Consider the following 21,918-nt stretch of genomic DNA (forward strand, 5'->3'; position numbering starts at 1 on the left):
AGAGCTTTGTTCTTGAAAGTGCCATAATATTTTTATATTATTATTAAGTGAACTTTTTCCATCCAGCTAAGTTTTGAATTGTGGTGCAGGTAAAATATCTTATAGCTGGACTTCAGCACACTCTCTTCTTTTTTACACTTGCTACTTTTTATTCTGTCATTAACACAGAAAACAGTTGTGAGTAAACTCCTTCCAGATCCCCTGGCACCACGATGGTTGCAAGTGTGCTCAGAGTCTGTAGATGAGTATTTTCTTTCCTCTAATTTCCAGTATAATGAAATTGTGGAGTGTGATTGCTGAATACCATGTGCAGGTCAGGCAGTTCTCAGTGGGGTACAGCTGTTTATGAAGGCTGGTACCCTGACTGGAGTAAGAATTGAGAGATGAAAGAGTTATCTTCACCTCTCCTAAGAGAAACTGTTGGCACATCGTGGAAAGGAGCCTTTACTTGCTGGTCAGTCCTTTGGATTTGGGCAGACACGAGATTATTCCTGCTCTTCAGTGTGCTGCAGTCTGGCAGAGGCAGCAAGTGTTCATTCAGTGTGGGAACTCAGCAAATGCTCAGAGTGCTTGTGGCTTGATCCAGACTCGCTTTTGAAAGGGAAGGTGAGCTGTGCTGCCATGGATTGGAGGGTGCTTGCAGAAATGCCTCATCTAATCAAAGAGGATTTCGGTCTTACCACATCTTTTGACTCTAAGTACCCCAGTTTGACACATGGAGGCTGTGGTTGGGTGACCATGTGCCCTAGTAGCCTGCAGAAGTTTGCTTGTAAAGAGGAAAGAGAAAGGAAGAGAATGTAGCAACTCTTGTGCTTATAAAGAGGAAAGAGAAGGGAAGAGAATGTAACAACTTTCCTGTCTTCTCTTGATACTTCTCTTGAAACCAACCCTCTTGAGTTTGATTTGAGGTTCTTTTTGTTGTTGATGCAATGGAATAATAGATAAGGAAACTAACTTTATCATGAGTTAGCTTTAGTGGTGTTAGTTTGTTTGGTTTTTTCCCCAGAGTACACATGATGTTTAATTTATTTTACTGTTGATGCTTGCACAGCAGTACTGAAGTAAAGAAAGTACTTCGCATAATTGTTTGAAAGTTGAAAACATGTTGGTTTTAGTAATTCAAGGAAATTAATTGTAGATAAAACTTCATTTAAATGTAGGAATTTTTCTTGTTTGAAAAGGCTAGATAAATAGATTTGTAATGTACTAGAATATCAGAGAGATTGATTAATCTCTTTTCTGTTCCACGTGATCATAGAATCATGAAGGTTGCAAAAGATCTCCAAGATCATTGAATCAGACCATAAATGGTTGGTAACACATATTAAAATTTTAATTTAGGAAGTATTTGTGTAGTCTTGTTACTGCTATGAGCTTCTGTCTCCATGTACTTTATTGTGTTTTTCTGCTCTCCTTTTTGTCTACCAGCTTTCTTTTTTATCCATTTTTTAACATGTTTGGTTTCATGAATAAATTTATATGGTCTGTCAATACCAAGACCATTTTTTTTTCTGCTTTGGTTTAAAGAAACTGAAAATATGGGTGGAATATTCGTCAGAAAACTATAAAAGACTATTTCTGTACTGGTTTTGTGATAGCAGAAATCTCAGTTTCCTACTTTCTAGTCCAGCTGGAAGGGATGGGCATCAGAACAACAAAAATGTTGTACTTGGTGGTGTAACAGTTTTTTATCACATTGGATATGGAAGCAGTACTCTGCATGCTGTATTTAAGACTGACAAATATCAGCTTTTTAGGGGAAGTGTTCAAACTGTGGGTGAAGTAAGGCAATTGCTGACTCCTTCCGGTTTTGATTGATGCATTACATGAAAAATTGTACCTTTTCTGTAGGTGTATATTGATTGTCAATGTGTAACTGTCCTAAGTTTTCATAAACATGCCTGTTCCTTATTTGAGCTGTTTGAAGCTTTTTCATACTATCCTATGTAATTTATGTAATTCATAAAATATACAAGCTGAGTGGGTTTTGCTAAGTAGGCAGAAGTTCCTCCAGCCTTTTTTTTTTTTTTTTCTTTTTGCCTTTGCTGAATTTCTGAAACTTCCATAGACTATCCTTTCTTACGATATGTTGTTCCTCAAAATGGCATTAGGAACGGTTTGCTGCATTGTGAACTCCAAAGACATTTTAGGATTGCTCTTGTCTAAAAAAAGAGAAAAATGCTCAACTTGCCAGGGCACAGTCTTCTGTAGAAGAAACTGTAGATTTTTGGATGATCTTAGTGAGAGAATTTTCCTTCCCTAACCTTGGATGGTGTTAACCAGCACTTATTAGCTGTGAAGTACTTGTACTATCTATGATCTCTTCTACAGAACTACCTTAAAATTGAGGAAGGATTTTAGAGGAGAGACTTCATGTCCTTGTCTTCCTTCCCAGTTCATTGACCAGCTTGTGCTGCTTGTAAAGTGGAAGGAGTAAGGCCTTAGTCTTAGTTGGCTTTGCAGGAATACTTGAGGACTGAAAGGCCTGACCAAATTCAAAGCTTTTGGGAAATCTGAGGAATACCTGCCACAGCATCCATGTTGTGCAGTTTGAGACTCACCAAGATGTGCTGGCTACTAAAAACCCAGCTTATTTTTCTCCAGAGAGGAGAGTCAGAAGACTCTGCATGCTCCAGTCCAAAACAGGTTTTTTGTGAAAAATTTGATATAGAAAGATATAAATGACATCTTTGTCATTCCTTGAAGCTGATTTTTCCAAAAGCTGCCTACAAGCTTTATGAGCTGTTCATGTCTGCTGGTGTAAATGTGTACTATGAAATGTGTGTGCATTTGCTGGTGCAAGTTGTACTGTTGTAGAACCACAGATGTGTGTTTTCTTAAACTATACTGAGAAATGTCAAAAGCCCTAGAATACCTTCTCTCTTTGCCTCTTTGTGCACATATCCTTTGTCCTTTACTTGAGCACATTTTAATATCAGTTCTAATTAAATAGAGTCTAAGCTGTAGCAGCCCTAGCTGCAAGAACCAAAAAATTGCAAGTTGTTCATTTGTCTGTTTCTGAATGAGTGGTTTGCATAGGCCAGTGTATTTTTTATTGGAAAACCATTTCATCTTCATGTGGAAGAACCGAAAAAGGAAATTTATAGAAAGTATGAGTATTGTAGCTTTGACCAGCATCGAGACATTCTCTTCTGACAAAACAGTTGTGTGTTACTGTGCTCTAGCCACAGAAAGTATTTTATAAGTATAGATGGTTGTTGCTTGCTGTTTTTCAACAAAAAAGCTTAAAAAGCCAGAGAAACTTCTGGTTCAGTAAGAATTATTAGAAACTACACCATTGGTAAAGTTTTGCTCCTTGTACTGAGGAGTGGAAATTCTGTCTGTGCTTATAGGCAAACTTTGTAGTGGGTGAGAAGCTTTTTTTTTTTCTTTTAATATGTTATGTTTTTTTATTTGGTAATTCAAAAATATGCCTAGTTTAAAGCTGGCATGTGCCATATTTGACCTGGAAATGGCAGAGGAAGTACTCTTGTACTCTTAGTCCATCATAGCCTGAAAAGGTAATGAGTGTTGTATAAATTATATTTTGTTTTCTTTCTCATTTTATTCCAATAAACTTTGTTTTTACTGATTGGTTTATAAGAAAGTGTGAAATAATAATGATTGTCATAATTTTTCATAAAATCACAGTAAAAACTGTTGTTTGTGAGAAACTACATTATGAAATTAGCTTTCAAAGCAGATTCTCAGTTCTGTAGCATTCTGGGAATCACCACGAACACAGCGTAGCACAGTACAGCCCATCATGTCATGTACTCATTATGATATCAAGTTGTACTTTATGCTAGGGTACACAGACACAAAAAGTGTGTTCCTGACAGACACCAGACTCCAGGCTAATGGTGATTAATGGTTATTAGCCTGTACGTTTTGAACCTGTTCTTTTTGTTTAATCAAAAGCCAGGAAAAAGCACTTTATAACATAGGAGTATAATATCATAGGAGTGACATTTCATTGTATGTTTTCATTCTAAATATTATGAAGTAGAACAATTTCAGTAAAAAATAAAGACAATTTTTTTTGATTGAGACATGGGCAATTTCATCTCAGGTGTGGAAAGACATCCACACATGGAAAGTATTCTACAAAATACTCATTGAAGTCATCAGTTAGTGTAAATGGACATTCTTCAGTAATTTATAGTTTCATTCACCATTCTCTATTGCTCAGAAGTTACAAAATAACTTTTTTCTCATTGAATGAAATTTGTATTACTTTGCTTTTATCAGACATTGTCACATTAATTGTAGACATAAATTCTGCTAACTGTGCAGCCTCTGCTGAGCTTTCAGCTCTAGAAAACCTAGTAAGTAACCATGGGAGAAAAATCTGAGGGGAAAGGCATTAATAAAATAGATATTTAGCTGACTTACATAGTGCAGATTAGCTGAAAGTTTGCAAAAAATCAAGATATTAACTTGGGATTATGTCTTTGTTAGCTTCTAGTTATTTTGGATATTTTAGGTTTCAAAATGTCAACAGGTTCCTAAACGCCAGTTGGGCGCAAACTTTGCTGTTTATAATATAACTGCAGTTCCTATATGTGCATATATATATTTTTTATATATGCACATATATATATGTGTGTGTGTGTATGTATGCTGTTACACTGAAATGTCTGGGCTGGTCCTCTGCATCAATCTGAGTTCCAGACACCTGCAGAGACAAAAGTCTGGGCTGTTTTTTGGGGAAGAGACAAGCAAGGAGAAGAGAAGATGAAGGGCTTGAAACCAAGTATGAAAGAAACTGGAGTATATCAAACACTGTATTTTTGCTTTGGAGTTAAACTAAAATGTTTTAAGATACGTAGATCTTGTTGGAAATTTCAATACTAAATCTGGAGCTGAGTAGGAAGTAACATTTTCCATTTTGCAGGAAGTTGAATTGTTTTGTTGTTCCAAAAATGAAGGGGGGAGGAGGGGAGGTGGAAAGTAGCTGCATAATAAAGTGATGCATTGGAAGTACAATCTGTTTGGATCTCACAAAAAGCTCCATTTTCATTTTACGTCATGGATTTTATTCTGATTTTTGGCGGATTTGTCTCATGAATCCTTCTAAGACATTAAAATGAAACATGTTGGTATTTTGAAAGGACCACAGGATTCTCTTCCGTTCGAGTTGATTTGGGAGTTGTAGTTTTTTTAATTTACACTGATTCATTTCAGTGATTTACTGCTTCCCACTCTGCTTGAAAACAGTCAATTTAAGTTATATAACTTGAGTGCAGGTACTTACATCTGCTAGAGACACCTCTGGTAAAGTAAACATTAATTTTTAGATTTCATTTTTCAAGTGCATTTTCTCTCAGTTCCTAAGCTAAAAGAGATTCCTGTATTTTGTTGGGTGTTTTTATTTCCTAAACTGAGTATTTATGTCTGTGTGTGTGTTGATCATTCCTTGGAAGGGTAAACAGAGTGTGATGGGAGAGGAGGGATATTTCTTAGTTTCTGAGTGTGACATAAAAAACTGTTACAGTGACGCTAGTCAGAAAGAATGGTGATTATTCTGAAGCTGAGATGATTCAACTGATACAGTTAAAAAGGGGTTTTGCCTTTCAGATTTGACTCTGGTGTAGAACAAAAATGCTCTCAAAGTATTACAGCAATCAAGAGATTGTAAAAGGAGATCTCTTTATGTTGAATTTTTTTACTCAGTTGCATAGTCCAGAGGAGAGGATATAAGATAGAACACAAAACACTGATTTTTAAAGCAGGGAGAAGAGGAATAAATATGAAATTGATTTAGGGTGTGGGGAAACTGGGACATGGTATCGTTTTTCCATGTACTTTGCAAATATCTCCCATCTTAAAAACCAAATACAGAGAAGAAGGAGGATGCCAGTTCTGTGTTCTGTTCAATGAAAGAGCAGACTTAGTGAAAGGAAATATATAAACATAGTGTTTACTTATATATCACTGTTTAAATTAGCATGGGTAAAGAAACTTTTGATTTGAAAGCTTCCTGTCACTTTCATATGCTGATCTTCTTTTTCTTTTCTTGTTTAGCACGTTGTCAAACTGAGAAGGCAGCGCAGTTCTATTTAATAGTTAATCAATTTATTTAAGAAGTTACTTTTAAGTAAAAGGTTTTACTTTTCTTGATGTTAGAACGCATTTTCTTATTCCTTTGCAGTTTTCCCTTAATGTTTTACGTGCTATATGACCATCTGTGACTTTTTTCCTGTTTTTAATGTAGCTCATCCAGTTGATTTTGAGTCACCTTACAGTACCAGACCTGTGTAGACTAGCACAAACTTGTAAGCTACTGTATCAACATTGCTGTGACCCTCTACAGTACATTCATCTCAGTTTACAACCTTACTGGGCAAGGATTAATGACACATCCCTGGAGTACCTACAGTCTCGCTGCACGCTCATCCAGTGGCTGAATTTATCTTGGACTGGAAACAGGGGAGCCATCTCTGTTTCTGGATTTAGCAGGTCAGTGTTAAATGTACAGAAATGTTTTGACAAAGCTGCTGCACGGTATTTGAAACTTTATTAAAAGGCAAAAAATATCTTGGATTTTCTATAAAGGGTGTGATTGTTATGATGTAGAAAAAAGGAACAGCTAAAACAGTAGGAGTTACTAAATATAGCAGCAGAAGTCCATAGCAGTCTGTAGAGTCTGCATGTTCCAAGCTGCTTGTGACTGAAAGGCTTCTTCCAGGGGGAGCAGTGTTTTGCTTTCTTCTGGGCTTCTAAAACACTCTGCTAGAACTGAGCTATCAAAAATCCATCTCGCAAGGAAAATGTTTGTGGTTGTTCTTTGTACAGATGAGTCATCAGTAGGACTGTTTTAGAATGGCTGCAGTAATAAACTGATTGCATGCTCACATGATATGAGCCAAGTAATCACTGGAGTCCAATGTAAATGCAAATATTTTCATAAAAATGATTTAAAACATTAGCCCTGTTGGAAAACAGGGGGGTTGCATGTGCGTATTCCAATGAGCTGAAAATATGACTGTGGTGCAGGTCATTAAAATAGCAAATTTGCAGGGATTCTTCTCTGTATAACAGCCATGTTCTCTGCTTTCTTAAGATATAATTTCTTGCTTCTTTGCTCATTTGCATTAGTTAAACAGCTTCTATCAATGCATTTCATTTTAGCAAAAGTTGTTGCTTCAACTAAGGGGTAATCAGCAATGGCAGTTGAAAGCAGAAATTGACTAATAAGAAACAGAAATGTTTAATATATCTGAAAAAGTTTTCTTAAGTCTCATTTGTTTTCTGAATAAAATGGTTAACTCAAGTATGCAGACATTTTCTTTCCTTTCATGCCTAAATTCCTTACCTGAGGAAGTAAAATATTTTGAAGAAATACTTTGTCAAGATGGGAATGTCTCTTCTGTTTTTCTAGACCCTCCAGTATAATGCAAGAATCCTGTGCCTTTTTTGTGCTTATTGGTAGGGGGGAAAAAAAAGCATTGGCTAGTTGTTGAATTGGGTACGAAAATTTCTCCTAAATTTGGATTTCATGTTAGATACTTTATGCAGAGGATGAATATGCAAGCTTTAATTGAGAATTCAATTTGAAAATCATGAAGTGCCTGCTTTCTGATGCTTAGCTATTAAGTCTGTCTTTTGAAAACTTAGCATATGTGAATCTTTGTGGCAACTCTTTTTCATTTCCATGATTTTTTTCTTTTTTTTTTTTTTTTTTTTTAGTATACAGCACTGTGAAAAATCTTTGTAGTCTTGGAAGAAATTATTTCCAGATTCAGAGACTTATAAACTTTACAGTTCTGGCATTTCTGACTTCTACTTAGTTGAAAATGACTTTATTATTACTATTTTTTTTTCTTCAGTGCTGAATTACTAGTAACATGTATTAGTATACAGTGTTTTTAATTAATAAATATTCATTATTTGTCTATTAATAATCTGAGTGAACATTTTCTGTTTCTATTTCTTATAAGGGATTATATTTATTTGTAACAAATGGGGAAAATTTTTGACATTGTTGCAATTCTGAAATTATCTTAGTTTTAGGAAAAAGTGTTTCTTAGAAGAGATGGGTGCAGTCTGGGAATGGGAGATGCAGTTCAATCGTAAATTTTAAAAGCAAAGTTATAAGCTAAATAATTTGCATGTCTAAACTGTGCTTATCATTTTCCATTCCGAAACAAAAATTCTCCACTGTAACTAGGTCTGGTTTAAAACCTTTTTCTATTACAGAAATAATTTTGCAACCATTTCTTCTGTAAAAGTCTTTTCTAGTAAAATTTCCAACACAAATTTTTCTTTCGACAGTCTTTATCAGCATGTTTGTCAAATTTGCTGCAGGAGAGGAAATTTCCTCCAGGAGAGGAAAATTTGCTGCTCATTTGCTATGAAAGAATCTACTAATAGAGGAGACTCATTAGAACAAGACTTGCTTTTTACCATTTTTCCTTCTGTCCAAAACCAGGACACATATATTTTTGCCCTTTTCTCAGCATTTGGAGTTACAGTTGGCAGTGTTGAATTCAAAACTAGTAGAGTTGGATTAATTCCTACAGTTGTACAGTTTAAGTTAGGATTTCTGCAAGTCAGGATATGTTTAAATGCTAGTCTTGCTTAAATCTTATTTTGGAAAATCTCTTTCAAAAATGTTTTTATCTGTTGTTTCTTATGACAGTCTTAAAAGTTGTAGCTTGTATAAATTTGTCATTTTAAAATGTTCATATATGCATGAAATGATTGAAAATACTAAGAAATGATTAGAAATATATATTTTCTTCAAAAATGTATTAGAGTGAAAAGAAGGTAAAGGTAATTTTAGGAAATGTGACTGGAGCAAATACTGTATTATCATGAGAAGACAGAATGCTTCAGGCATATGAACATCCTGAGGCAAAGCTGAAGGTATTTTAACTTATTGATAACATCTATTCCTTAGGGCTAAAAATTACTATCATAAATTTTTCATTTCAGCATATAATATAAATTAACTAAACTTTATATTAGATTGAACTAAAAGTGTACAAAAAAAGTGAAAGGAGTATCTGAGCAATCTCAGGAGTCTGAAATGCAAAATGACAGGGAATAAGCAAAGAATTCATGGCAAGCATTACATAAGCAGCTCTGCATTTCTCTTGGCTTTGGAGGCCTGGTGAATCTCTTCATGCCAGGGGGAAATATCAGTATGGGTGTGTAGGACCTGGATAGGAAGAGTGAGTGGAGTTGATAGGAGGAGTAGTAAATATTGAGATGCTGAATAAATGCTCTGAGGTTTAAACAGCTCATGGACAATGACAGGAGTTCTGCATGCAGATTTCCTTGGATCACTGATAATGTCATTAACTTGTTTAAACACTATCTTTAAATATCTGAGGAATTAGGATTTTTATTTACATCTGACATTTTACTCTGTGAAAATGAATTAATAGTGTTTTATTTTCAGGTTAGTGATGCAGTATTTGCATGGCAAGCACATGCTGGAATATTTCTTTAACAGTTTTGTTGTTGTTGACAATTGACAGCTTTCATTGCCTTTAGTAGAAGTGTGTTCTGAAAATATTCAATTTGGTGAGGCTTTGCTAGAAGTCAAACTAGGAGGAGGGTCAGAGAAATTACTGAAATATACACCAAACAGTCATAGAAAAAGGAGTAATGTGTGACTTTACAGGGATTCTCAACTTAACAATCAGGCCTGTCTCTTGCTTTAATTTCCAGAGGTTTTTAGTAAAACTAGGGTTGACTGAGAGAAAGTTATAATGTTTGTTTTGCATGTTTTTCTTGATATAGTTTAATCTGTGTTGAGAAAAGCACAAGATCAGGTACTTGATATTCTACTTACTTCCATGCCATGTTTTAGGATTTACTTACCAAAAAGGAAGTGTAATATATGCTAGAGTAGAAAGTATCATTTTACCAATTAGAATAGCTAGAGGAAGGGAAAGTGATTAATTTTAAAACCAAATCACCTTACAAAGTCTCGCTCTTAAGCATGAATTCTTGCATGCACCAAGAGAACCAAGATGTGTGTCCAAATCAATTTGTCTGGCATGCAGTCTCACCATCCTGTGCTGCTCCTGTCCTTCATCTCCTGATCTGTGTGCCCTGAGAAACTGCCTGCACAAGTGTTCAAGGATGTCAGTGACCTGCTAATCTGACTTCCACCAACACATGCCTCTGTTCCAGCCCTTGTGATGCCATTTGTTATTTTTCCTTCTCCTACACCTCTATGTACCCAGTTGTTCTCCACTCTTACCAGCCTCAACACTTTTGTTACAATTACCTATGCTAAATGCTGCTGCTGTCGTGTAACATGGCAGTCTTGAAAGGAAAAGCATCACTGTGAATTTAAAAATATATGAACAGGTCTTTAAGAAGGATATTAAAATGGAATTCCACAAACCATTTTATTAAACACAAAGCTGTAATTGTAAGGCAGAAAGTCCTCTGTGAGTTTGTGCAAGCAATCATATAGATAGAGCTAAGTAAGAAAGAGGGGATCTCAAGATCTTGGAAGTGAAATGAGGAAGAATAAAATCCAGGTGGATTTTGACATTTTGCTTGTCTGGTGGCAGGCTCTGGAAACAGGAGACCTGAGTAGCTGGAGGGAGCATGTAGTTGGCTTGAAGCAGACATAAATGGTTGTTTTTATGAAATAATGATTCTAGGAGACTTATACCAAGGAAGGCCTGGCAAATGGGGTAATATTGTATCTGTCAAGTAACAGAGGTAACATCACTAACATGGATGCTAATGCAAGGTAACACCAAAAGGGAAAGTGCTAAAGAAAAAAATTCTGTCCGACCCTGTGTTGTTCACAAATGGAAATTGGTTCCCTTTTCCACCTTCTCTCTTGGATACCAAATTCAAATATATGTCAGTGAGTATAAAATCAGTAGTGAAGATTTTAATTGAAAAAAGATTTGGTAAAATCGGCATAATAGAAAACTGTTGTGTTAATTGCACTAAAGGAACATAAAACTATGTAGCTAATTGCATTTAGAGAGGATGAGTAGATGAAAGAGAGCAGGACTATGATCCCTACTTCTTACAGAGTTTCCAGTAATTTTGAACTGGGGAATATAGAGTAAGTGAGGATCATTAAGCTAAGAGTGAATTATAGGTTCTAGTTTGGAGGGAATGTGATGTGTAGTACCTGCGTAAGCACGTCTAAAGGTATTTTGAGAATTTCTTTTGGAGGTCTTACATTCTGACGTGAAGAGTACTATCTCTTGTACCTTGGATTTTAATTTTGGATCGCAGGATATGCTTATGATGTACACATGAATTACAAGATTGGAATTGTTAGTGGGCTAAGTGACCCTGTGATCATGATGGGTTTAACCATGAGCAACTATCATCCTGCCTGCTAATAGATATATTTGTATTTCAGGAAAACTTCACTAGAACTTGCTTCCCAAAAGCTGGAGGGGTTGAAAATAAGCAGCAGTTCTTGAGAGTAGGCAGGTGATGGAAAGTGGGATTCCTTTTTTTATGAAAAACAACAATCCCCTCCCCCCTGGGAAAAAAATTAAAAAAAACCAAACAGCAAAACAGGGCCCCCCTCCAAAAACTAGAAAGAAACAAAACTGAGCGACTAAAAGGCCTGAAATACTGCTGTCCAGAGTGAGAATAAACTCTAAGGGAAAGGCCCAATGCACTGTCTGGTAAAACAAATGTGCATGTTCATATTATCCTAGATTGTTCAGTCATATTTTATAGCAAATATGAAGGGATGAAGAGAAATCACTTCAGAAATGGTGTGTATAAAATATTGATAATAAAAACAAAACTAAAGGGATGGATGACTGCAGAACAGAGGAGAGACTGAGAACAGGAACCAGTCAGTCCTCAGTGATTAAAGGAGAGGTATGTGAAGAAATTTTGATTTGGGTAGAAGGTTCTTTTTTGGGTGTTGTTTTTTTTCAGATTAGCTAAATCAAGACAGTCACTCAGAGACTGTTAAGTCTCAGAAGTATGAAGACCGTGCCACATTTGTTTTGAAAGCATGAGAACTCATATTCTGCCTTGACATATGGCTCTGCGTGGAGATCCGTGTGGAAAGACAGCAGCAAAAAACCTCTATCCTGAGCAGTCTGTTTAATTCAAACAAAGATCAAGGTGTCCCCATAGAACTGTGCACTTCTGCCCAGTGTTCTCTGCCATGTGCTGGTTGTTGACTTCCTCAGATTCCTCATTCTGTTTCTTTTCCTACATGCATGTCTGCTCATTCTTGTACCCTGCTGCTGCATGTACCGTATCCCCCTTTTGTTTCTGTTTCATGTCTCCTAAGTAACCTTTTCCAGCAAGGCAGCAACCCACGAAGGGCAGTGCTTGTTGCTGTCTCTGTGTTTGGTCTCTGTTTCAAGTGTAATGAGTTTAAATAAAATGTTATGAGGATAATAACTCCTCCAGCTGGTGAGCCTGGGGTTCTTCTCCATGTCTTGGGGGTTAACTGAGTGTTTCCCTGACCTGGTAATGTTAACTTTTAATAGTCCTAGAAAGAGAAAAGCATTGATCTCTACTAACATTTATAACAGCCAAGCCCTGTTAAATTATATGGCAGTTAAACTAACATCCATTATTGTAATGGAGTAATTCATAAAATATTTATTTGTTAACAAATTAAAAGCTGGAGGTATAATAAGTGTTGACTGACAAAGTTTTATGGAAAATACCATCATTCAAACAAACCTGATAATTTGTTGATGAAAGAAGCTGTGTGAATGTATTGTTAAAGCACTCATTAAATAGAAGAATTGGCTAATTGGTAATCAGCAATGTATCCATATATCTCTGCTCTGATTTCCAGGGGATTTCCATCCTGCATTTCTCCGTAATAGTGTTGAACTCTATTGCTAGTCTAAAATAGCACTTAAATGTTTAAATACCTGATGTTAATTGTTGTGAATTGTCGTGTCATTTCAGCTCTGACATTCCCACAGGAAGGCTTACTAGTCTCTGTGAATTCACTGTATCCAGTATGGAAACTGCTTGGTGTTTTATTAAACTCTGACTTTAAAAGCTAAAATAGAGTCTAAATAGAGACTGCAGAGTTAGAAAAAAACAGTGGAGGAGTAGACTTGAAGACCATACATGGCAGAACTCCTATGGCTCTGGGGCTTATGTCTCCCCTTTTGTGTCTCAGACCCTCTCTTTGTTTCTGTTTGCTTAGGCTCATAGAAATGTTGGATGTTAGGGACCTCTGAAGGTCGTCTACTCCAAGCTCCCACTTGAAGTGCCAGTGTCCCCAACGCTAGATCAGGTCAGTCAAGGTTTCAGGTGGCTCTTGGAAACACCCAGGGATGGAGATGCCACCCTGGAATCTCCTTTTCCCTCTGTATTCTATAGGATCTACATAATCACACTAAGGCCATGTAATATGCAAGGTGAAAGGAATAAAGAAAGGTGATAATGAATGGCAAGTATGACTTGAGTAAGTAGTGAAAAAATAAGGAAAGGAGGCAGCTTGAAACTTGGATCTTGAAAGATGGATTTCAAATCTTGGGCTACTATTGGTGTCTCCTTCTTGAATGTGTCTTCTTCTAAGACCAGCAGCAATTTCATACTAAGCTTCAGCATGAACAAATGCTTGGGAAGGCTAATAACTTTTTCCTTGTAGCAATAGGAGTTTTTGTGCAAGCAGGAGCTTTGTGTCTGTCTGGCATTTTTATTACATCAGTTAAACCCAAGAAGTAATACTGACTTCATGGTGGAATTGTCAGAACCTGAAGCTGCTTTGTCTGAGTGAATGTTTTGTAGGATAGAACTGGTAAGAGAGCAGAATATTTATTAAGAGAAACTAATTCATGCTTGTTCACAAGTAGGTCCATTATTCTAGGAAATAACATGGGAAACTCCTTACAACATGTAGTTTAAGACACTAGTTTTTCTACTGGAGGAACTATCAAAATATAACTATAAGCATGGCAATTGTGTGGGCATTTTTATCTTATTAAATATCAAGCTTACAAGCCTAGTGATTAATTTATGGTTTGGAGGTTATCTTTGAAATGAAAAGTCACTAAGTTTATGTGGTTTTGGTTAAAGCTCAGATTAGAGATAAAAGAGCTTGGGATTCTGACATGAGATCTCTGACAGGAAAGCAAAATATAGAGACCATCAAAGTTTCTACATTTTGGGTCTTTTTTCATATGATATATTAATTTTTTATAATTCCAATGAAAGTCAAGTATTCCTCAGGAATCTGTGTTCTAGAACAGCTAGCAAGTGTTGATTCTAACTAGTTAATGAAAAGAATGAGATTTTTTTTTTCCTGAAAGTCTTAAAACGATTCTGAATAGATCATCTATTTAAAAGGATTTGTTTAACCTCATTTTTCTATTTGCAGATTTTTCTGAGATAAAATATAAAATTATTGGTGTAAACTTGCAGGCCATTGTCAAAATTGGCTTTTGGCTGTTCTAAAACATTTCAGACATGATCAGTGTTTTACTTTGCTCCATTGTCTTAGAATTAATATTAATAACAAAGCATATTCTAGCTTCCTAAACCAAAACAGAATTATCAAGACTATTGTCTTTTCTTTTTTGAAAGAAATTATCTTGTGGTTTACATGGTTAAGGTTTTGACAGTATTCAGACTCTCACCTGAAAGTATGTTAAATTTTCACTTAATATGTGGGCTTCTTTTACAGGTTCCTGAAAGTCTGTGGCTCTGAACTAGTGCGTCTTGAGTTGTCTTGTGGCCATTTCCTTAATGAAACATGCTTGGAGGTCATCACTGAAATGTGTCCAAATCTTCAGGAATTAAATCTCTCATCATGTGATAAAATACCACCTCAGGCTTTCAACCACATAGCCAAAGTGGGCAGCCTAAAGCGTCTCATTCTCTACAGAACAAAAGTGGAGGTAAGAACAGCTATTTTCAACCTTTGCAATAAATATTTTCAATCCTGATAAAGTTGGTTTGGGGTTTAGTTTTTTTTTCAATAATGAAGAAGTAAATTAGTGTTTTGAGTGTCAAGTCAGAGCTAAACTCGGGAAGTCCAAAGGTAGTTTCAAAAACCTTAGGATGTTTTTTTATTTTCAGAATGCTTTTGGCCTGCATGTTTTAACTTTCATGGTAGGTTGGTGACTTTTCACCAGCTGTTTTAAGCAATGTGGTAAAATTACAAATTTAAAGCTTTTCTTGTATTTTGAAGTGTACTCTAGACAAACTGTACTGGCAGATAAAATTATAGAATTATCATGTTTAATAACTTTAATTCTCAACATTCTCTCCTTTGAAATGATCTGCTAATTTTTAGATTCCTACAGTCTTTGTATATTAGCAGTACTTGAGACACAGAACACAAGTTTTTCATAAAACTTCTCATTTACAGTCTAAAAATTACTTCTTTATACAGTTACTTGACTGCCCAAATCAGAGTTGTTACTGCTTGCTGCAACACATTTCTTCTCTAAGATGAAATGAATTTGTGTACTAGGGCTGAGAAGTCTGTTGTAGTTTGCTACATTTTACAAATGGTGTATCCTGGTAAACTCAGCAGTTTGAATCAGAAGAATTCCATTCCCTCTCAGTAGCTACATTACTCATGTGTTACAACCTTGCTACCATGGTTTACCTGGAAGCTGTCCTACTTTTGTGTTGCAAAAGCTGTGCCAAAATGGGGGCAAACCCATGTCTCTGCATGTTTTTTCCTAGCTTCTAATTCTAGGTTAAACATTTCTAAAAGGGTTTGGTTGTGTGTGTTACTTTTGTTTGAGCTTTTGGTGCCCAGAAGTCAGGCTGTGACACTGGATTGTGTGAGGTGTTAATCTGCAGTGTCATGAAGGGACTGAAGCTGGAACAGTGGGTTCTGTCAACCAGATGTGCAAGGTAACATCTGAAGTTAAGACTACGATGTTGCATTCATAAATTGCATTCAGTTCACACCTGACACATGCATTAGAGTTAGTTGGGTCTTGTTGTCCTTTATTTGGTGAGTCCTAACTTTGTGCCCACGTTCCAGCTAGGTGTCTGTAATGGGGTGGGTAACACAAGGTAGTTAGATTAGAGAGTGATCTACCTAGTGTGAGTGGTTCTTACTGTGGGATGTGCAGTCACCATGAAACCAGTGGCCCTCAGTAACTTGTTATTTTGTGGTAGCTGCTCTCTGTATTGAAGCAATTATTATTTTCTTCAAACCAAAAAGAAAATTGGTGAACCCTGCATTTTTTGAATAGAGCTGTATTGGTGCCTTGGGTACATCTGTTCTGTTTCTACAATACTAGTCTTTCTGTTAATCTTGGATAAATCTCTTTATTTCATTTTGACTATTGGCTCTAATTCACAAAGCTTTTTTCAGATCCGGGAAAGATCATTGTTATCAGAGGTAGTGATTGTATAATTTTTTTTTTTTTTTTTTACTGTTGATTGATCAGAATCTTGATTCTGCTCAGGTAACTTCTGAAGTTTGAGACTTCATGCTTGTAATAATGCAGCAGATGAAATATACTCTGAAGTGATTGGTAACTGTCACTCCTCTGCTATCGCTTTGCTGAGCAGAGCTTGAAATTAGATTGAATGTAGGTGGTAAATATTTCCTGACTTTGAAGTCCTTACATTGTGAAGATTCACTTCTCCCTTTCATGTGTATGGACATGCCTCTGCTTGTAGCTGACAAGAACGTTCATTCATAATCAAGTTTATTTAAGATTTTGCTTCCATTTTATACGCATGTATGAACAAAAGGCACTGTTCCTAATAAACAGTGGAAGAGAAATTTCTGAAAATTTAAATAGGTGCATTTGAGATGATGCTTGGGTGTTACTTGTTAATATGAAGCCATTTAAAAATACACATTGTGCATCACAGGTCAAAAAATAGAAGGGAAAGAATGAAGATGTGGTATAGGATTTGAGTTAGAGCATTAGAACTACAAAAGTCACAGATTTGTAGAAACAACATTATCTTTCTCAACATAAGCTTCTCTTAGTGCAAATCTTTGGTTATCTGTACAAAATAGGCTGCTATTCCTTCTGTACTTTTCAGCTGGTACAGAAATGCTTGTTAGTAAGTGGTGGCTATATGCAAAAAAGGATAGATTGATCAAGCATGCTGTCAAGTGACTGAGACTTCTCTAAAACCTTTCAAAGAGCTGTTAGTATTCTTGATTTTTTGTGAAATTTCTACTGCTGTCTTCATTGTTGGAGCTTCTGAGGAGCAAACAGAGGAACAATGCTAATGATTAACCAAGAACTTGGCGTTGTATTGTTGCCAACTGGATCTGCTCAGTGAAAAGATTCTGAGGCTGTGAATTCACTAAGAAAAAAAATGCAAACTGATAACAAGTATATGTTTATTATGAGAAAATAAGAAGGTAAGGACAGAGCTGATAAGATGTTCTGTTAAAGTTCTGTCTCAAAACCAAGAAGAAAGCAAAAGAAAAATCTGTTAATTTTATTTAGACTGTTTTCCTAAATAATTCAGGGGCCTGCTTTTTTTCCTAATCCAAGCAATGAACAAAATAAACCACAAAACTTTCATGTGTTAGAGCACATCTGGGTAAATAGTACAATTTTTTTCTTTTGGTTGTGGATTTAGACATGTGATTAAGTAATGTAGGAAGAGATGAAGATTCTCCATCCTCTTTGTTAGTATGTAATAATTCTGTTTCTGGTTTTACATTATTATGCTTAATAAAAAATACAGAATTAACATTTTAATAAAAGAAATGGTATTTCTACCATATACACTCCCAAGTGCCTGCCCAGATACAGGATTTTCTTGCATTCTCTCCTGCTGTAGCCTTTCCCTTTACTTTTTTACCTTTTAATACTAAAAAAGAGGAAAAAAAGTTCTTTCAACATCTAAATTTAAAGTATTTGTTGCATTTTTTCTATGTATATAATTACTGTGACACTAATAGATAAATTCTAAGGAAACACTCTGTCAAAAAATTGACTACTATTAATGATTTTTTTAGGTGCATAGATTTTGAGGACAATGGAAATTTACTAAAATTAATAACATTAAATTGTCTGAGCAATTGTAATTACTGTTTCTTCTTACTTTAGCTATTTTCTTTGAATAGGTTTTGTATTTAAAAGTGTTGCCATTGTTTCTGTTATCAAAGCTCCAGTTTTTAAGTGCATGTTTTTTAGTGAAATGGGCAAGGCACTGCTACTTTGAAAGATTTCTGTACCATCTGGAGAATGTTGTAGTCTTTGGTCTGAACCCTGCTGATTCTTAAGGCCATGTGTAATGTTACTTCCTTGACATATTGAGTGTGAGGTTGTGTGTATAGAATTGTTTTCTAATGTCTGAACTGAAGCTTCCAATGCCTTTGAATGATTTCAACCTTTCTGTTAATAGGCAAGACCAGTGATTTTCAGTAACTTTTCAGTTACTAAAAAAAAGTGTCCTGTATGGCTATCTTCCTCCCCACCAAATGTGGCTCATTTTTCCACTGCTATAAGTTCATTAATATGGGTTCCTAAAAGTTGTTTAGGAACAAATTATTCATATGCTTGAATAATTTGTATCTTGCTTTGAGAAACTGATCTCAACCTTTCATAAATGTAATTTCTTTGTGCTCAATACCACTGTTATACTTGTGGTTTTTTTGTACTGGTGGTTTTCATATTTACTGATACATAACTCCTTAATGTTTATTAGTTGAGAGTGTATTCACAGCATAACTTAAGCACTTGTTGGCCTTGATACATTTGAAGAGTACAATGAACAGTGGAAGTATTATTGTATACAGCAATGCCCATCTTTATCCTTGAGCATGAATATTACCTTAATTTAATGCTTATTGTGAAGTATTTAGTCCATATGAATAATGCAGCCAAAAATGTATTTTAAAGAAACCAAAGTCACAATTGTAGTAGGAGAACTTGTCAGTCTTCTTACTGATGGGTGTACATTTTAATGTAAGATTATATATTTCATATTGCATGAAACTCTTATTTTCTTACACCATGACCAATCTAACAGTTAATGCTGCTGTAAAAATGTTCTACGGTGTTTTCAGAAATAACCTATTATAGGTCACATCATAGTTTTGAGAGCTATTGTTTAAAGAGTTTTCAGTTTGGGCAAAGTTCCATTGGCTTGGATATGAATCTTTAGGATGAAGAGTTGCAAGCAAATAGTGGGGGGAAAAAAAGGTGAAAGGCTCTAGCTGGAATGTGGATTCTTGGCTTCAAGTTGAGTCAGTGACAATTTTGTGATACAGGGCCTTGATGGTGCTTTTTGATTTCATGTCAGGCTCACAGCATGGAATTTGGTTGTTTGAGCCTGTAATGTGAAGTGAGGGGGAAGAATGAAGGTGTAAAACAGATTTGCAGACATAAGGGAGGACATAATTTGACCAAATAAAGAAAAATCAAAATACAGTAATTTAATTAACTGCGGGGACTATTACTTTCATTGAATTAATTCAGTAATTGCTGTGTTGCTATGTCTTAGTCCCTGCTGTGCCCCTGGCACTGCCAAGTAGCTGTAGAGAACAAAAAGGTGCCCCTGTATATTATGAATCCCAGCTTGCAAATTATACTGGGTCTGTTTCTGAAGAGCCAAGTTGTTCTGACTTTTGAAAGGCTACACCTGCACTCATTAATAAGGCTCATTCCACCTCATTCCTCTCTTACCTCACACTACGAGTGTTCACATTGCATCAGTGTTTTTAAATGTGTCATAAAATTTTGAAGACAGAAGTTTTACCACTGTCTCAAAAATTATATCTCAGAAATGGTCCTATAAACCACATGCATTCGGGGGCTATGGACAGCAAATTTTTAATGAATGCATTTCACTTGTCTCCCTTTTCATCATGTTTCTTTCCATGTTGTATCTTCCAAGGTGATAGCTGATGGATACTTGGGGGAGAATAGAATTCCTGTTCTAATGTCAGCTTCTAGTGCGGAGGAAAATTATCTGCTGCCATGTTTATTTTGAATCTATAAAAGAAAATTGACTGCATTAATGTCAGAGGGCATTACTCATTACCCTTGTGATTGTGGTATTTAAGGACAGCGTGGGGGCCTCATCCTGGAAATGGACTGGGTCCTACATCTCTTGTGAGCATTTTTCAGTCAGTTTGGAGATGCCAGCTGAGCCTGGAGCCAGGTGGTCCGAGATAAACAGTTTCCAGAAGTTCCTTCCCACGCTTAGCTCTTCTGTGATTCTCTTATTGCTGATGACACTAATTGGGAACTTAACCTGGGAGCTTTGTGTTCCTGATCTCTGACTGTGGCCAGTTGCGAGGTGCATGGTTTCTGTATGCTACACTTCTTCTATCAATAAAATTTGTGTAGTAGCAAGGTACTCATTTTGTAGCTGTGGTATGAGGATAGATACAAAGAAGACTGAGGTTCTCTGACGTGTGATACTAATAGGATACTCCACATAGTGTAAGGACTTGAAATACTGTACATAACATAACACGCTTTTCTAAGTTGCAGGAAGTTCAGTTTGTTACAAAGCTTAACCTTTTTTCATCTGGAAAATTTGAGGAAAGGATTGTGTAAGGTTGTTTAAGAGGTATAATCATTTCTGAGCACAAAGTGATTGGATACTTGCAGGGATATCTCTCTCTCTCTCTGGGACTATATGGGCATCTTGTTCTTCCAAAAGGCCACAAAAACTACATTGTAAAGGGTGAGGTGACCTCTTCTATTTTTTCCTCATGAAATAGCTTGGAGAACTGAAGAACTTAAGCATTAAACAAATTTGGCCACCATTTAGTTCTGATTTAACATAAGATTCCATGACATTTTCTGTAACATTTTATTTAGCTGAAAATTAACATTATAGTGAAAAATAGACCAATAGAAGGTGAACAACTTGAATAGCTCTGTAGACCTCTAGATCCAAGTAGAGTTTCAAGAAATAGTGTATTATGTATTTTGTGTGTTATTGAATGTTTGTGTACTCTTCCCAGATGTGGGTTTTTTCAGTAAAAAATAAGCTACTGAGAATAGGTATTTATCCTCAGAACTCAAAATCTTAGAAGCAGTCTGAAAATGAGTGCTTTCTGGGCAACCAACAGGTATGAAAACTTTTTCTGAAAATGAAGTCTAGTACTTTGTAAGTATCTAAAATTAATTTTGTGGTTTTTTAAATCTGGTTAAACCACTGACTCTCATGTGTTTATTACGATGCATCCCATCTCTGTAAACCTCTCACAGTACCTCATATCTTTAACATAATTGTTTTAAAGTATCATAGACCAAGAAGTCCAGAACTGAAATTATCTTGATGCCTTGAAATATTGTGGTTGTTGGGGCGAATGGGAGGGAAAATCAACCTGGAATCATATTGTACAGTTTCTCTGTTGCAGCAGATTTAGATGAAAATTGTATTTCACCATTACCCTACATTTGGTTTTCTGCATTATTAACATATTACATTCTCTTTCTGTTAAAAAAAAAATTGCTTTTGGAAACTACTGCAGCATGATTGTAGGTTTTTAGATGCAGAGGTATGATACCTCGAAATTTATGAACTAGACCCTTTTTTTTTACTTATGGGCAGTATTGGTTTGCCCTGTTGTACCTTCCAAAAGGCATGGTTCAATAGAAGTTTAGAGAATTCTGGCTTTGCATCCAATGTAGTTTTTAATTGTTGTGGTAGAATAGCAGATGCCAAGTAATTTCTGACTTAGTTCTTTCACAGACTGTGCCAAGAAAATCCCCTCACCCAAACAGTTGATTTTTGGCTTTCTTTTAGTGCTGTATAATGCCAAAGGGAGGAAAAAAATAAGTATTGTGAATTTTTGTAGATTTTTAATTGCTTTTGACAGTTTCAACAAGTTTGTATTTTACATTTGTATGGGGGGGTGTTTGTAATCACAAATCTTTGTAGCAATAGTGACACTCAGATTGATAGAATTGGTTTCTTTTGAGGACTTCTTGTTTGGTTGGTTGGGTTTTTTACTATAGGTAGTTCTAGTATGCCCAAACTTTTATTGCTGTAGTACCTATGAAATGCTATTTCACTGGC

The 21,918-nt window shown here is 35.8% G+C and overlaps 1 protein-coding gene across 1 annotated transcript in view; it reads left to right on the forward strand.

Annotated features, from left to right (window-relative positions):
• FBXL4 (F-box and leucine rich repeat protein 4) overlaps window positions 1–21,918 on the forward strand; it is a 58,466-nt gene that overhangs the window by 16,941 nt on the left and 19,607 nt on the right. The window contains exons 5-6 of the mRNA XM_053938610.1: window positions 6,218–6,462; window positions 14,621–14,834. Of these exons, the coding sequence (XP_053794585.1) occupies window positions 6,218–6,462; window positions 14,621–14,834 (459 nt within the window). The remainder of the gene's footprint in view (window positions 1–6,217; window positions 6,463–14,620; window positions 14,835–21,918) is intronic.

The sequence above is a fragment of the Vidua chalybeata genome, chromosome 3, assembly GCF_026979565.1.
Source record: "Vidua chalybeata isolate OUT-0048 chromosome 3, bVidCha1 merged haplotype, whole genome shotgun sequence".
NCBI lineage: Eukaryota > Metazoa > Chordata > Aves > Passeriformes > Viduidae > Vidua > Vidua chalybeata.